The sequence below is a fragment of the Mus caroli genome, unplaced genomic scaffold (assembly GCF_978045245.1).
Source record: "Mus caroli unplaced genomic scaffold, Mus_caroli_1 scaffold_10, whole genome shotgun sequence".
In the NCBI taxonomy this organism is placed as follows: Eukaryota; Metazoa; Chordata; class Mammalia; order Rodentia; family Muridae; genus Mus; species Mus caroli.
In genome coordinates, this window is record NW_028227265.1 from 69,166,967 (window position 1) to 69,183,620 (window position 16,654).

The 16,654-nt window shown below is 40.8% G+C and overlaps 1 protein-coding gene across 2 annotated transcripts in view; it reads right to left on the minus strand.

The window, feature by feature from the left end:
- Window positions 1–10,367: 10,367 nt before the first annotated feature.
- The window catches only part of Mfap3l (microfibril associated protein 3 like), a 49,787-nt gene continuing 43,500 nt past the window's right edge, over window positions 10,368–16,654 (minus strand). For both annotated transcript variants that reach the window (XM_021170847.3, XM_021170846.3), the window contains exon 3: window positions 10,368–16,006. In XM_021170847.3, coding sequence (XP_021026506.1) covers window positions 15,075–16,006 — 932 coding nt within the window. In that variant the 3' untranslated portion in view covers window positions 10,368–15,074. The remainder of the gene's footprint in view (window positions 16,007–16,654) is intronic.

Here is a 16,654-nt window from a genome sequence, read left to right on the forward strand (position 1 = left end):
ACTTACAGGTTTGTTTATCTAGCTGTGGTGAAACATTCTGATATCAAGAAAATGACAGGAAATGTCAAATCGTGCTTTTGATAAATGAGTAAAAATAAACATTTAAAGCTGTAAAATATATCATGTTCAGAAAGAAGAAACAGAGTACAGCTTATAATACCTCTGGGACTTCACATTGAGTGCACTGTATAGATTTTTATTCTTTTTTTTTGTTTTGTTTTGTTTTTGTTTTTGTTTTTGTTTTTTTGAGACAGAATTTCTCTGTGTAGCCCTGGCTGTCCTGGAACTCACTCTGTACACCAGGCTGGCCTCGAACTCAGAAATCCACCCGTCTCTGCCTCCCAAGTGCTGGGATTAAAGGCATGCACCAGCACTGCCTGGCTTAGGGTTTTATTCTTAACCTCCAGTTTTGAAAAGCAGTGTTACCAATGAGCCAGTTACAAGGACCAGTTTTGAGGCTGATGAACCAAAGCATTCCAATTGATCCATCATGCTCTGAATAAAGGAACATTTAAAAGATGCCTTAATGTCGCTACTTGACTGAAAGTCTGCCTTCCACTGTTGGTGGCAATAGTTTCTTGAAAAAGAGCTGACAATTTGATTTTTAAAAACAGTATATCAATGAGCTTATAACCAAATGCTTAAGCACAGAGGTTCTGTCTGTTCAAGAAATAGGAATGGCTAAAAACTGTAGAGGATTCTTGACTGAAAATTAGGTAGTGAATATAATTTTTATGAATTTACTGAACAATTTATAAATGGTCATACAGATATAATATGTCATATGTTACAAATTGATTGGTATCTAGGCATGGCTGTCCATGGTTGACGGTATGAAGGAGCAGCTTTTTAATATTCTCAGTCTTCTTAGGCAGCTTCTGTCTCCAGTTTTCAATAGGCTGGATTCAGGATGCTCCCCTGCATTGAGCAGCGGTGCCATTACCACCAACCCTCTTGAAGTCTCCTTGGAGAGTCAATATTGCTCTTGTTAATCTCCTTCAACATTTCCACCACCAGAGATGCTCACATCTCAGTGGGTTAGGTAGTCTAATCAAATCATCGCTCCCTGAACACAAATGAGTGCCTGAAAAGATGGGAAAAATGGTTAAGACTAGCGTCATGGTTTGATTGTGAAATATGTCTCACCACTTCATGTGTTTGAACACTTGGTTCCCAGATGTTACTGTGGGATGTTTTAAGGCCTGTCAGGCATGAGTCTCAGTGGGCACTCACAGAGGCAGGGCTAAAGAGTTTTATAGGCCAACTATGCCTCTGCCCCAAGCCTTTGATTCTCAACTGCCAAAGAGACATAACCATTCTCTTTCTCTGCTCCTGCTGCCGCAGTCAGGGTCATGCCTTGCCTGCCATAGTGGACTGTGCTTCTAATTCATGAGTCAAGTCAACTCTTCCTGCCTTAGGATGGCTCATGTCAGACCTTTGATCATAGTAATGAGAAAAGTAACTTATAGCCTGGGAACTGTATTAAGATGCAGGCAGTGATGCAGTATAATAAGACATTGCCATTAGAGAAATTAGGTAAAGGCTACACTGGACACCTCTTTCTTGAGTCAATGTGAATCTATAGTTATACCAAGATAAGAAGTCTTGATGAAATGCATGTCCCAGATTTGGAGTGCTCAGATAGAGTTCATCCACATAACACAGGAACAAAACCCATGCTCCCAACAGTAGTCAAGATGTAGATGCTGAAGATGAGAATGTACACATTTTTTCCACTAAATTCACATTTGGGCAATGATGAACTCTAAAGAAGGTGTCATAAAGCAGAACTATCCTCTTGATTTTGAGGTAGAAAACCTACTTTAATATTTCCATAAGAGTCCTTCAGTCAACAGGAAACTACAGAAATGTTTATCCTCTGGCCAAATCTGACGTGTTGAGAAGCTAGATTCTGTAAGTAAGTCACAGTTCCTCCTAAGACTAGAGTTACAAGATAACGTTCAATCATTTCACTCTTCTTCAAAGGCAAGTTCAGGCAAGAACAACTTTTCTATTTGAAGATCCTAATGCTCTCAAGTAACAATGCCTATGGGGCCTTTTAAAAGCCTTTATTTTGCTTCTGTGTCCTTGACCCTTGGTGACTTTGTCCTGATGTCTCTACCTTTGCCAACAGTTCATCCCAGTGTTAAATAAATGAGTTGTAGTTCTTTTCACCAGTGTTCTTGTTACCTGGGCTGCACACCTCCTGGGCAGCCTGATTTACATCTTCCATATTAATTGCCAGTTCTGGCCTAGGTCACTGTGAAGAGCTCTGATCCCTATTTTCAACTATGTACATATATACCATAGTGTCTTGCTAAACACTATCATTTCATTGCCTCCTAGACCCTTTAATAGCAATCTCTTCCTGACTCATAAGTAGTACTGTTGAGTATTAACTAGCTCTTCTAGTTAGTACTGTTGAGTATTAACTAGCTCAGGTCAAAACCAAGAATAGTATTCCTCGAAAGTGTTGGGATTAGAGGTGTGAACCAACAACATCTGGCTTGTATAAGGATGTGAAATACAGCTATACTGAACTGTTCAATAAAATTGAAGTACATAATCCAGGATGGGCTTAGGTTTGAAAGTATTCTGCTCTTGTAAAACTGCAAACTCGTGATACTCTCTTCTGCAGTTGGAAATGAGTGAGAGAGAGATCATTATGGTTTACTGACTGGGTCTCTGAGTAGCAACCATATAGATCACAGGATCCCCAAAAGTAGTTATGATCACAGAGCCAACTAGTAACTAGAGAAAAATGCCAATGCGTCATGCTTAATAACAAAAGTTGCCAAGTGTCTACAGCCTTCCCTTCTTATGAGTCTCCCCACCTCTCAGGTCCTTTAGACTGGTGTTAGAATTGTCAAAGTTTGGTTAAAAACTCACCTTAGGAAACATGGCTCAAAGAAGGCAGCTATAATTCCAAAAAAGGAACAGAAACTCAGCACCTTTTGAAAAATTAAAATAAAACCAAAGCAAGAAAGCAAACTAAAACAAGCAAAGAATTTAATTTTTGAAAGACTCCAAATATTCACATAGCTACCGAGAAGACAGAGATTGTCCCACTTAAACCCCTATTATTTACAGAAGGATAGCTGAGTGACTATCTGTGGCTCCCCTGTCTGTGATTACAGGTAATGACCTGGGGATTCCGAGTGAGATCTGTGTCACCTGCTTTCACTGGCACCCTGGACTCTCACTCCTAGTCCTTTCTTGGAGGGGGTGTCCTGTCTGTTTTCTATTACTGTGATAAAGACCATGACCCAAAGCAACTTGGGGAGGAACGAGTTTATTTGATTTTTGTGTCCCAATCACAGGCTATCACTGAGGGAAGCCAAACTAGGAACTCAAGGAAGACAAGGACCTAGAGGCAGGAACTTCAGCAGAGGTCATGTAGGAACACTGCTTATACTCACTCTTCTACAGCTGAGGACTACCTGCACAGGGGTGGCACCTCCCACATTGATCATTAACAAAGAGGCCCCATAGCCTTTTGCACAAGCAATCAGATGGAGGCACTACTGCAGTTGAGATTCTTTCTTCCCAGATGACTCTAGCTTCTGCCAGCACAGTGGGGGAAATCTTTTGGGCAGCAGATTCCACTTCCAACTTAGTAGCAAAGAGATGGATTCCCCAGAATGGGAAGGAGTCTGGAGGACGGTGTCCTAGCTTGTCTGGCGGAGCTCAAATACTTATGCTTGTGTATATGATGGGTTCCCTTTCTCTCCAGAATTGGTTTGGGTTATTATTGGGGATTAGATAATCCTGACAAGGAAAAGAAAGCTGGCTGGTTCCTGACACAGAAGCTCCCCTGGCAGGAAAGTCCAAGGCAGAAGGGTACTAAGTCTTTGACTTGGAGAGGGAGAAGCAACTGGAAGTTGGTCACATTGAATGTTAATCTACCTAGGGCCTCTTTCCCCCGTGTCTCTGTCTGCTGTGATCTGCTTGTCTCCTGATCTTTTGAGTGTTCTAGAAGTCTTTAAAAGATTTATGAAGGAGAAATCTAAATCCATACATAAGGACTTGGAGGAAGCATGTGCAATTTCATGGTCTGTGTCTTCCACGGTAGCTCCTTTGTGAGGAGGTGTTAGCCATGTGTTGTCTCAGGATGGAGACAACTTCTTACTAGCTGCAGCTGCTCTGTTTTTATAGTCATCCTGTAAATCCCTCATTGATTCAGCATGTCTGGGTGTGGGAAGTTTGATCAATGTAGTTTGGCTACAGAGAGCCTGTGTACTTGTCTAAAACAGAAATTAGCAGTTTCAAAAGATTCATAAAAGTAAAACATACTTCATTCCTTCAAATTAGGGAAGGAGAGAAGGTATCATAAAATACTCCATAGATTTCAAATATACACACAACTGTACACTTGCATTCTTTATGGAATCCAGCAGTGTTCACACACATCACTAATGTCCCTCAACTCCTGAGAAGACATAAATCTGGATGAGCTGATGACACAGAAAGCTATACCTTGCACATTGTAAAAAGTCCAGTGGTCACAAAACTCCCCTTCCTTTTTTCCCTACAAAATAATGTAGAACATGGAATTACATTATCCCATTATCTGAGGCCTCAAAACTACTTCTTTCTTCTTCTTCTTCTTCTTCTTCTTCTTCTTCTTCTTCTTCTTCTTCTTCTTCTTCTTCTTCTTCTTCTTCTTCTTCTTCTTCTTCTTCTTCTTCTTCTTCTTCTTCTTTGCATCAAACACCAACACCGTTCCCTCTAATAAAGGCAGTGCATGAAGCTGGGACCCACTTCTTCAGACTTTCTTTTTCTGTTTTGTGTGAGAACCTTGGTTGTTAGGACTCAGAAGCCTCTTGAAGCCTCAAGATTTTGTTTATTTATGTGTCCAAGTTACAAGTCAGCAGCCCCAACAGGCAGTCCAGCCAGTCATAAATATAAAGAGGCTGAGTGTCTCCAGTGTGGAAGAACTTTGTATGAACCATGAACAATTCTAAGAGCATGCTTGTTCAGGGACAGTTGATCCTATTTTTCCTTTTCCTAGTTAAACATAATGTTAACATTTTATTTATTTGTATACTGTTCTTTATGGTGTCTTTTCCTGTATATTCATGTCCTCAGCTAAAGGTCAACTTGTTATTTTTGTTTCTGTTTTTTTAAAACTTGTTCCTTCTCTATAATCTTGTGATTCAAATGTCATAAACTGTTTCCATTGTTTTTTGGTATGTTACAGGAAGTGTCTGACCATAAACCCATAACTTGTACCATTCCCATGATCATAAAAATAACTGCAAAATTCCACTTTTGTAATTACTTGCTTGCTTGCTATAAAGAGGTTTCCCTGCATTTGGTCTGGGCAGAATCCTTCTTCTACTAAGAGAGACTACAAGATTGGCTGGGCTGTAAATAAAATGTTTTTTTTACCTTGCAATATCTCAATGTTAGATCCTGGTTTTCAGCACCATAACACGCTGTGCAGCATTTACAAGAAACAAGAAAAAGGCTCCTAATTTTGCTAGCAGCCTATGCTCAGGTGATTTCTAGGTCCACTGGGTTTTCTAGTCTATTGTGAATCTTAAAACCAGAGTCAAATATAGGAAAAACCATTCTATTCAGTGAATGGATATGAGGGCATGACCATTCCTAGGTATGGCTTTTATTGTAGCTATGAGGGAGAACAGTCAGAAGTATCCAAGAGAGTCCAGGATGAACATGGTCAGCAGAAAAGAGTGGGTGGTGGAGGAGGGGGAGGGAATAAGAAACAAAGAGAAGGGAAGAGCAAGGGAGGAAAGAAGGCAAGTGGCTGAAGAGAGGAGCTGAGAACCAAGAGATCATGTGGCCAAGCAGGCAGGGTGGAAACAGAGTGCAGGGTCTGGAGAAGTTTAGGGTTAGGGTCAAAGGTAAGAAGTATAGAGAGGATGTGTGTGAGTGTGTGTGTGTGTGTGTGTGTGTGTGTGTGTGTGTGTGTGTGTGTGTTTTGGTTTTTCGAGACAGGGTTTCTTTGTATCGCCCTGGCTGTCCTGGAGCACACTCTGTAGACCAGGCTGGCCTTGAACTCAGAAATCCTCCTGCCTCTGCCTCCCAAGTGTTGGGATTAAAGGTGTGCGCCGCGCCGCCACCGCCAGGCGAGCCAGGACTTTGTAACTGGTACTTGAGATGCTGAGGGTGTCTTTGATGTATTAATAGGCACCTAGCTTAGCCCCTTGTCTTTGGTTTCCTTTCAATCAGTTGCAAGTACTCATCAAAATAATTTAACTTTGTTATGAATATCAGGCAAGAAGTAGAAAACACATGGGTAATGATAAATTGAATGAGATTTACTGTCTCAAGAGAGTCATATTACCATATTAAATCTTTTTTTTAAATATTTTTATTACATATTTTCCTCAATTACATTTCCAATGCTATCCCAAAAGTCCCCCATAGCGCCCCCCACTTCCCTACCCACCCATTCCCATTCTTTTGGCCCTGGCATTCCCCTATATTGGGGCATATAAAGTTTGCAAGTCCAATGGGCCTCTCTTTCCATTGATGGCCGACTAGGTCATCTTTCGATACATATGCAGCTAGAGACAAGAGCTCCGGGGTTCTGGTTAGTACATCATGTTGTTCCAACAATAGGGTTGCAGATCCCTTTAGCTCCTTGGGTACTTTCTCTAGCTTCTCCATTGGGAGCCCTGTGATACATCCAATAGCTGACTGTGAACATCCACTCCTGTGTTTGCTAGGCCCCGGCATCGTCTCACAAGAGACAGCTATATTTGGGTCCTTTCAGCAAAATCTTGCTAGTGTATGCAATGGTGTCAGCGTTTAGAAGCTGATTATGGGATGGATCCCTGGATACGGCAGTCTCTAAATGGTCCATCCTTTCATCACAGCTACGAACTTTGTCTCTGTAACTCCTTCCCTGGGTGTTTTGTTCCCAATTCTAAGAAGGTGCACAGTGTCCACACTTTGGTCTTCATTCTTCTTGAGTTTCATGCGTTTAGCAAATTGTATCTTATATCTTGGGTATCCTAAGTTTTGGGCTAATATCCACTTATCAGTGAATACATATTGTGTGAGTTCTGTTGTGATTGTGTTACTTCACTCAAGATGATGCCCTCCAGGTCCATCCATTTGGCTAGGAATTTCATAAATTCATTCTTTTTAATAGCTGAGTAGTACTCCATTGTGTAAAGGTACCATAATTTCTGTATCCATTCCTCTGTTGAGGGACATCTGGGTTCTTTCCAGCTTCTGGCTATTATAAATAGGGCTGCTATGAACATAGTGGAGCATGTGTCCTTTTTACCGGTTGGGACATCTTCTGGATATATGCCCAGGAGAGGTATTGCTGGATCCTCCGGTAGTACTATGTCCAATTTTCTGAGGAACCGCCAGACTGATTTCCAGAGTGGTTGTACAAGCTTGCAATCCCACCAACAATGGAGGAGTGTTCCTCTTTCTCCACATCCTCGCCAGCATCTGCTGTCACCTGAATTTTTCATCTTAGCCATTCTGACTGGTGTGAGGTGGAATCTCAGGGTTGTTTTGATTTGCATTTCCCTGATGATTAAGGATGTTGAACATTTTTTCAGGTGCTTCTCTGCCATTCGGTATTCCTCAGGTGAGAATTCTTTGTTCAGTTCTGAGCCCCATTTTTTAATGGGGTTATTTGATTTTCTGGAGTCTACCTTCTTGAGTTCTTTATATATATTGGATATTAGTCCATATTAAATCTTATTTTAAATGTAATTATATTTAATATTTGTCATTACCTTAGGAAAATTATTTTAACTTTGGTGATTTCACCTAACATTAGAAAGGCGATTAGTACTGGCTATTTAAGAAGTATCTTGATATAACATATAAGCCATATATTCTTTTTTTCAAGTTGATTCTACTAAATCCTTGGAAACATAGTGATCTATTGAGGTAATAAATCTGTAGACCTATCTCTTCCCAGCTGTTAAGCATAATATAAGAATAGATTGATACAGAGGTCTGAGGACAATTGTATTAAGGGAAAACAAACAAGCAAACAACCCCCACAAACAAAGAAAGAAACAAATCACCTCATGTCAGGCAGGCTGTAAATATCAGCAGCTGACCAGGAAGGAACAATGGTGAAGAGAAGCTAAAATCTCACGGCATTTAAACAAACATGGAGGTCAGACGTATATATGGCAGACAAGCAGCCACATGCCAGTATTGGTGAGGGCTTTAGAGGAAGATAAGGAAGCCCAAAGAGCATACTTAGGTTCTGGTCTGTAGGAGAAATGAGTTAGCATACCCTGACTGGTGACCAAGATAGTGGCCCACAAATGCACAACAGCTGCATCCGTATTTTATAACCTTAAGATCTGCCTGGCACATGGAGACAAAGGACTACAGAGTCCATCATCTGGCCAGCCAATCAGATGGTGCCAGCAACAAGGGGCGAGAGGCCATGGACCAATGGGGCATGGGTGGAGGGTATAAAAGCACTCCCCAATTCTACAGTAAATGAGTATGCTTCCACTTCTCACTGAATCCAGGTCTGTATTGTTGATTCTGTTACCTTCTTACCCCATACCCACAAGGACCATCCCGAGGGGTCAAGGGCTTGGGTAACAGTGGTCAACATCCAAAAGAGATGGAAAAAGAGAAAAAGTTGTGCCATTCTGTCCCAAAAAGCAGGCAGACCCAGATGAAGCTTGTGTGCCTTCTCTTGGGTGAGGGTGGGGGATGGGAGAATTCCTGGCAAGGAAAAGTATAGCATCTCAATTGAAAGGAAAATTACTCTCTCTCTAGCACAGCTTAAGGTGAGTCCCTTTCTTAGGGGTGGTCTCATGACCAGGTGATGGACTGGCCCTAACTGGAATGTTAGGTCTTCACTGTGGTCAGAGATTCTATTCTCTTGACCAGTTGTTTTAATGACTTTTTATTGCCACCGGAACTATGGTTTGAATGTAGCATGTCCCCCAACATTTATTGTTAGAGGTTTCTTCCTCAGTGTGGTGGTAGTGGGACTTCAAAGAGATGGAGTACAGTGGGCAGCCCTTGGGTCACTGGGGAGTGTCTTCTCTGAAGGGAAGGTCCTCCTTGTCTTCCTTTTCTATGATCTTTCCATCTACAATCCTGCCATTGCTATCCACGCTGAGAGGGAGCAGTCCAGGTGAGTCCTGCACAGACTGCTGTGCTCTTTCCAGAGCCAAAGGTGTGAGCTAAGTAAACCTCTTCTTTTATACTTAGCCTGCATCATCACAGCATGAGAGACACTAAGAATGTCTCATTTGAAAAAAAAAAAAGCCATTCTGGAACTCACGGCCACCACACGCACAGCTAATGTAACAGTGTCCGATATATTGTGTGTGTTAAATTTGGGTTGTGTTGACAGTAAAGACTACAGTTTTATTATGAAAGGACCGAGTCAAGCTTCTAACACAAAGGACCAGTGGAAACAAACATTTAATATTTTTGACTCAGCACCTAAAAAAACCAGTAGAATATTTTACTTCCGGGGTAAGGGGTTCTCCAAGCAGAGACGAACTACTTGTCAGTGATGTCCCAGGGAAGACTACATCAGCTAACCTGATGCTTGATTTTCAACTCTACATCTATATGCTTCTTCGAAAGTCACAAGCACTGGACTCAACCTTATCCACTTATGAACACTGCATTCCAGAACCTGAACAAAAAATCATCAGTACTGTTTTGGGTCTTTGTGATACAAATCAGCTCAAGTTTACCAGGACAACCTTTCTCATTTTTCTCCTGTCATGGTGCAGCTTAGAATTTGCTCAACAATGCTAATGTAAACCTCTTAAATCTTTTTGTTGTTCAAGCAAAAGAACAGACAGATGCTATATACAATGTGTCTTGGGTAACACAATCATCTGTTGTGTCTGGCCTACTTAGAGTAGTTGCTCTACCTATAGCAGAATGTTCTAGTTCTTTTCCACAGTGTTTTTAGTCTTTCTTACTCACCCCACATGACATCTAAAAGGATTGGAGCTTTTGCAGTTTACTTGACCATGAAGAACCTACTCATTGAGTCTTTGGATTCAACCTTGGTCTGGTGTTGTTCAGGTGACTCAAAGAATTTCTACTACAGGTGCATTCTTTCTGTGTGATGCTTAAGACGTGTGAGTTTCCTGGTCCAAACTAATTCCAGAAGGATTCTCGACTTGATGGTATGACTAAAATTCATATGGAAGAGATAAACTGCTCTATAAAGTTTGTCATGGTAGAACTGGGATACAGTTCTGAACGAGGATAGAAATTAATTCATTTTCCACATTTCCCAAGAAGCACTGCAGGTGCAAAAAAAAAAAAAAGTGGGGAAATGAGTTGGGAACAGATTTCATATCCTTTGCAAGGTATAATTCAGGTCACAATTAAATGCTCTTCAGGTAAGATATGACACACGACACACACCTGTGTAAACCCTTTATTAAAGCAACATCAGACTACAGGATGGATCACAAGCCATGGTTTCTCTTTACTACAGTGATACCAACTTCTAGTTTAGTCATTTGTTTATACCTTTAAATTATTTCTTATTTCTTCCTGATACATCTTCTATCTCATTTCTCATTCCCAGTTTAACAAAGAATGTTCAGAACTAGTGAAGCACAGTAAACCAAAAAATAGAAGCGAACATATTCTTTGAAACTAACTCACTGTTCATGGTTCTGTAGTATTAGAGATGCATTTTGAGGCTTTTATAATTGGTTAAATAATAAAAATTGATTTTCTCCATAACGCTCTTAGAATGATTTACTTTTTAGCTTTATTCTAGCTATCTTTAGTGATTGTAGTAGTCTCAGAGCTAGCCACTTACATGCCCATTTTAAGGAAAAGAAAAGTCATTCAAAGAGCATCCTTCTTATATGAGATTTTCTTGTATAATAATCAACCACTTAGTCTTTTGGAAAATATAATAATTATGTACTATTTGATTATTTTACTCACCAATGGTTTGTTTCATCAAAGCCTGTTAATCTCTGAAGAAATCATAAAAGGCTATTAATAAAATGAACTTCGTTACTGGTTTGAAGGCTTGATTGGTGAAATGTAAAATCAATATCTTAAAATTAATATATGTTCAAAACTGTGTGTAAATACACAATGGAGTTTGAGTGATATTTAAAGACTACCAGTAAGTGTTTAAGAAGCAACAATAAAAACAAAAATTACTTATGGGGTTTCTGAGAGGATGTGCTAAGTCATATGGAGGAAAGCAGTTGAATGTACTGAGAAAACATTGTTTTAAAGAGACTTTGATGGTCTATTTCTTACCAAATGAAGACATGGGAAGGAAATCCCTAGTTCATGTAATCACTGAGACTGCCATTTAAAAGTTCTAACACAGGAATAAACATACTACTTCAAAGTGTGTAAGAAAAAAGTAGCTGATTTGATTTTCTACAACATTACTTCCAGTGCCACATGGGTATCCCCATAGTCACCACTATGCTGCACTAAATGTCCACCGTGCCTGTTCAAAACATGCAAGCATTCATTCATTCTTCATGCCCTACCCTTTGTGTGCAATAGAACTGAGCAGATGCCACATGGCCAGTGAATGGCAACCTGAACCTGGGATTTAAAGCATGCCCTCAATCTATTAATGTGATATACCTAAGCCATAACTAGATTCACTCCTCCTGTGTTCTCACTGGCTCTCATTTGCCCTTTAGAAGGATGCACTCAGTTAAAGAAGGGACAAATAAGATAACGAAGGGAAAGAGAGTCCGAGAGCCACTGTGTAGGATATCAGGCTTTTCAGTCTTCCTTGTGAAAAAGTAATGTTTGTAAGCACCCCAGACATTCTGGCTGTAATGACATGACAAAACAATGCTTGGCTTGGGTGGGAACATTCACGTATTTCTCGAGCAATTTATATACATTATGTATGACATATATCACATTTGGTTCCTAGAGATTTTAGTCAAGTATTAGTTTTTCTTTTTGCCAACTATGATGTACAAAAAGATGAGAACAACAGATGTGCCCTAAAGATATGAAAATATAAATATATAAAACAAACCATTATAAATTACATAGATTTTCCCCATATAAAATTTTGGGTATTTTTCCCATTCAGAATAAATACCATCCAAGTTTATAGATTATCTAAGAGAATTAAATATGCATATGTATGTGAATCATTTTCAGAATTTCAAGAAAAAAATTGCTAGAGGTATAAGCAGATGAGTCAGAAACCTGAAATTGATTTTTTTTTTAAAGAATGACTATAGCAGATCCAAAGATTGAGATTGAATGTTGAGTGCTGGGATCGAATGTTACACTTTTAAAACTGCCCAAATGAGTCTGTTGCATGTGTGTGTGTGTGTGTGTGTGTGTGTATATGTTCAATGGGACCCCATGAATAATTCTAAGAATGGGGTTCACTTCTGGGGGGAAACGATTAGCTGAGTTGTTATAAGGCTTTCCACATTTCATATTCTCATGAGAAACTATTCTCATTTTGAAGGCTCTGCTGAGGGATATCCAGAGCACAGAATTTGGATAGAGAAATTCCATATGAAGCTAAGCTCCTTTTAAAGTAGGAGATTCTTATCCCAAGAACAGGTGGTGCCTTAAAGAGGAAGGTTTGAAAATCATCCCCTCACTCTCTATCCCACTGCAGGCTAAAGAATCCAAATCAAACTGGAAACATTCTTTGGTCATACATCTTGTTTCATAGTAAGTTGGCCTCCTTTAGCTTATAATCCTAAATCAGTATCTGTATGGAATGCAGTTCCAGGAGGAATTCTACACATGGGTTTGGATAGAATGAGAACTGAATAGAATAGAGTTCACATATCATCAACAAAACATTCAATAGTTAGTCCCTGTTGGTACTGTGGGCAGATATATCAAAAGTATTTGTCAATCTTCATGAAAATCATGGACTCTGTATATTCTAAGAGCTGGGAAAAAACTTTTCTATATGAAATCCCCCTCCAGAGAGCCCGAAAAGAAGTCATGGCTTCTTATAGCTGCAGGCTATAGGTTTCTTTAGGTGACCCATAAGATATTTCAATTAGGAATTTCTCATACAGGGTAAATCTGATCAAACTCCAAGTCTGGTCAGATTGATTTCCACAGGAATCGTCTGTAGCCTTGTCCTGGTCATTTCTGCAGACAATCCTACTATCCTCACTTACATCTACCCCTGCTGTAGAGTGCAGATCACACACGGACCTCGCCTAATGTACCCACTTTTGTTCCCACTGACTTAAAAGGATTATTACAGTTTAAAGACTTTCCATGATATTCTAAGGGGAGCTCAAGGGGTGACCTACACTACTGACCATTAGCAGCATACTCCAACTCACATGCAAAAGCCCAATAACTCAGCAAGAAAGCAGTTGTCCATGGTCACTTCCTCTGATGGCAATCACATGGTCATTAAACATCTGGGTCTGTTTTGATAACCCATGCAGCCTCTGAAGTCATAACCCCATCATGCCCATCACACACTATGTGGCTTCTGATCTCTGTTTTAAAGTTTCAGTCTCCCTTGTTTGTATTTAAAAATAAAATAACAGTACTCATTATTCTTACCGAGATTAAATTTAAATCGGAGAAGAGGGCCTCATTATTTTCAGAGAGGAACGATTCTCGATTTTGTTGAAAATGCTGTGATCCTTCTCATTTGAGTTACTAATACAGCATTAAAAGTGGGTCTCCAGAGGTGAAGCAAAACTGTTTAAAACTTCATATCATGAAAAGAGGCAAAAAAAAAAAAAGTTTAACTATTGGGTTCTTTTCTTCTGAATTTGATCCCATTAGGTGGGGGCGAGGTGCCCTCAGAGTTCATTCCAGTTTGCCCTGTCTTACAGAGAAGAAAACTGAGGCCCAGCCTTGCCAAAAGCCTGGCAGCTGGTTATTGGCACAGTCAAGTATTAAACCTGTGGATGGCTGGTTTGTGTTCTTTTCTCTAGTATCAAGCTACCTTACATATACTGCATTTTAGTGGGACAAAGAATTGAATCACTTTAGGATAAAAGTCATCTAGGTTATTTTCCTCATCTTGCAATGCCCAACAAGTCAAGTATGCAGTCTAATGGGGACTTGGTTATACTGTTTGCCGAGCCACTAGTTTTGCTGCCTTAAATCTACGGAGCTGACAATATTCTATGGATCCTGCAAGGCCTTGTGGGAAGGTGATCTGCTATACCTTCAGGAAATCACCAGACATCTCTGTCTTTGGAAGGAAATCTCCCAGGGAAAGAACCTGTCTTCGTTTGATCTTACACTTACATGAGTGTTACTGGTATATCTAAGCATTTACAATCTCACTGGATACCACAGCTGAATGCTCTCAGAACTGGGCAGGCAGGTAAATGTTTTTATTTGACTCTTAAAGTGCTATCTGGGGGCAGAGTTTTTCTCAGTTTCACAACAGCAGCTTCATTGGAAACAAAAAGTCTATGAAAAATAGATGTGAGGTTATTAATTTTTTTAAAGAGGAAATTAGGAAAAATAAAAAGGCGTGTAGTAACTGCTTTGGAGCGTTACATATGACTTACAGATATCAACTGTGTCTGTGGCTGACACCCAAGACTCTGAGGTCAACCCTCCTCAAGGAAAATAAGGACAAAGGTGACACAGAAGATTCCAGCAGAAAGAGCAATTAATATTAATATAATAACAACTACTCCATTAGGAAAGAACGGCGTAGGTAATTCAAACTGACAACAAAGTGCAACAAACCCATGTGTGAGCCTTTGCTACTGTAGCAGACCTGTAATTTTCCAAGGAAAAGCAATGCAGTACGCACTAGACAGGGCTCCTGAACTCAGAACGTCTTACAACAATAGTGTACTCTTGGCCAAAAGGGCATCACCACTTAAGGAATTTGGCAGAGAATGGTCTCTATAGTTCAGATCACACGGACAGACCCCTGCTCCATCTTATCAGTTCTGTACCCCAGCACTCTTCAGATCCTTTTCTACTGGGGTGATTCCAGTCACATGAACTCCATGCAGGTGTCTTCCCTCTCGAGGGGGCATCACTCTTACCTAAGGGATGAGCGTCTCCTGGTAAGGCTTAGCGGCAAGTGCATACTACATTTGTATTAAGGAGCAGCCCCTGATTTTCTTGATATGCATAGCTTTTCGGAGTTAAGATTAGACATGGCTTTCATAAATAATGCAGGTGTTTCTGTCACATGTCACTGCTGGCTCGGTTGTTTCTAGGTGTGCTGGTGGCAGTCCTCGTTCTGGTGCCTCTACAGGAGACGTCTCTTCGGACGTCAGCTCCGTGGTCGTTATGTCTGTAGAAGGCTCTGCAGTCTCTGGGGAATGTTCCTCTGATGGTTCTGTCTCCTCTTCATCTTTGACCTCAAAGTGTCCTCCCTCCTGGTCATCTACATGATCCCTTTTGGACTGGGGGTGAACTGAAACCTTGATGGCAATCTGCTGAGGCTGTTCATGCAATGATGAAGCATCCGAGTCAGCGGTGGGGGACTCACTTCGCTTCAGAGAGTTGGGGATGGTGTATACCTCATCCCTATCTGGGGCTTCCTGGCCTTCTGGGGTATGCCTCACAAAATTCTGCCCCTGCTCCTCCAGCCCGACCACTTCCATGATCTCCTCCATGATAGTCCTGCAGTTCATGATGAGGGGAGGCAGGGGCACGCTCCTGGCAAGCTCTTCAATGTACCTAGCAAATTCCATGGTTTTGAACTGAGTCACTTTGGCAAGCTCTAGAGTTTTGGCTGAGGTTATGATGGGGATGCGTTTAGCGATCTCAAAAGCCTTCTGCAGCTTCTCTGCACCTTCTGTCCTAAAGAACTCATTGATGGCTTTCTCAGTCTTCTTTAGGTGACTGCTCATCATACACAGGCGGGTGATGTTGAGGATCATGACAATGGTGAAGGCCACGAGGCACACCACCATATAGTACACACCCATGTCTCCAGAGGTAAAGATGACTCTCAGTGTCACCGTGTTGTTTATAGTGCCGTAGATGTTAGACGCCACACATGTGTATTTACCTCTGTCTGAGAAAGACACCTTGGTGATGTTCAGGAGGCCACCTTCCAGCATTTGCCATTTTCCTGTCAGAAGGGAGGGAAGAGATTTCAACCAAGAGTATATGATTTCCATAGCCATATAATCTTACACCCATCTCAAAACATCGAAGGTAGCTGACGATAACATCTCACAGGTGACAGATGTGCCTACTGTATACGTGTGACACCTTCCCATTTATGTCCTCTGGGACATTTAAAGGAAGCATTAATATTGGCCCTCTATTATGGGCAAGAAAATTAAGACACAGTTGAGCAAGTTTACCAACATTATCTATTTAGCTGTAGCATATTTAACAAGAGAGTGGATTTGTATTTAAAAAGCTATATTCTTTTCCCTTCCCCTGATTCTTTTTGTGGTGACAAAGTTCAAACCCAGGGACTCAAACATGCTAAGCAAGTGCTCTACCAATGGGCTACATCCCTAGTCTCCAGTGCCCCACTGCCCCATATCCCTCCCTTTCGACTTCATGCCCTCCTTTTGTTGTTGTCATTACTAATCCCCTCATTCCAATTATGCTGTCTGTAATGGGTGTGGGGACATTCCCTGGAGTTTGGGCAGCCTACCAGATGCAAAGTCTCCTAAGGAGTGGGACTTCCTTAGTAGACAAGGTTACATTGCTAACTACAAACTATAGAATTCCAAATCTTGGTGGTAAATAAGATAAATAATGT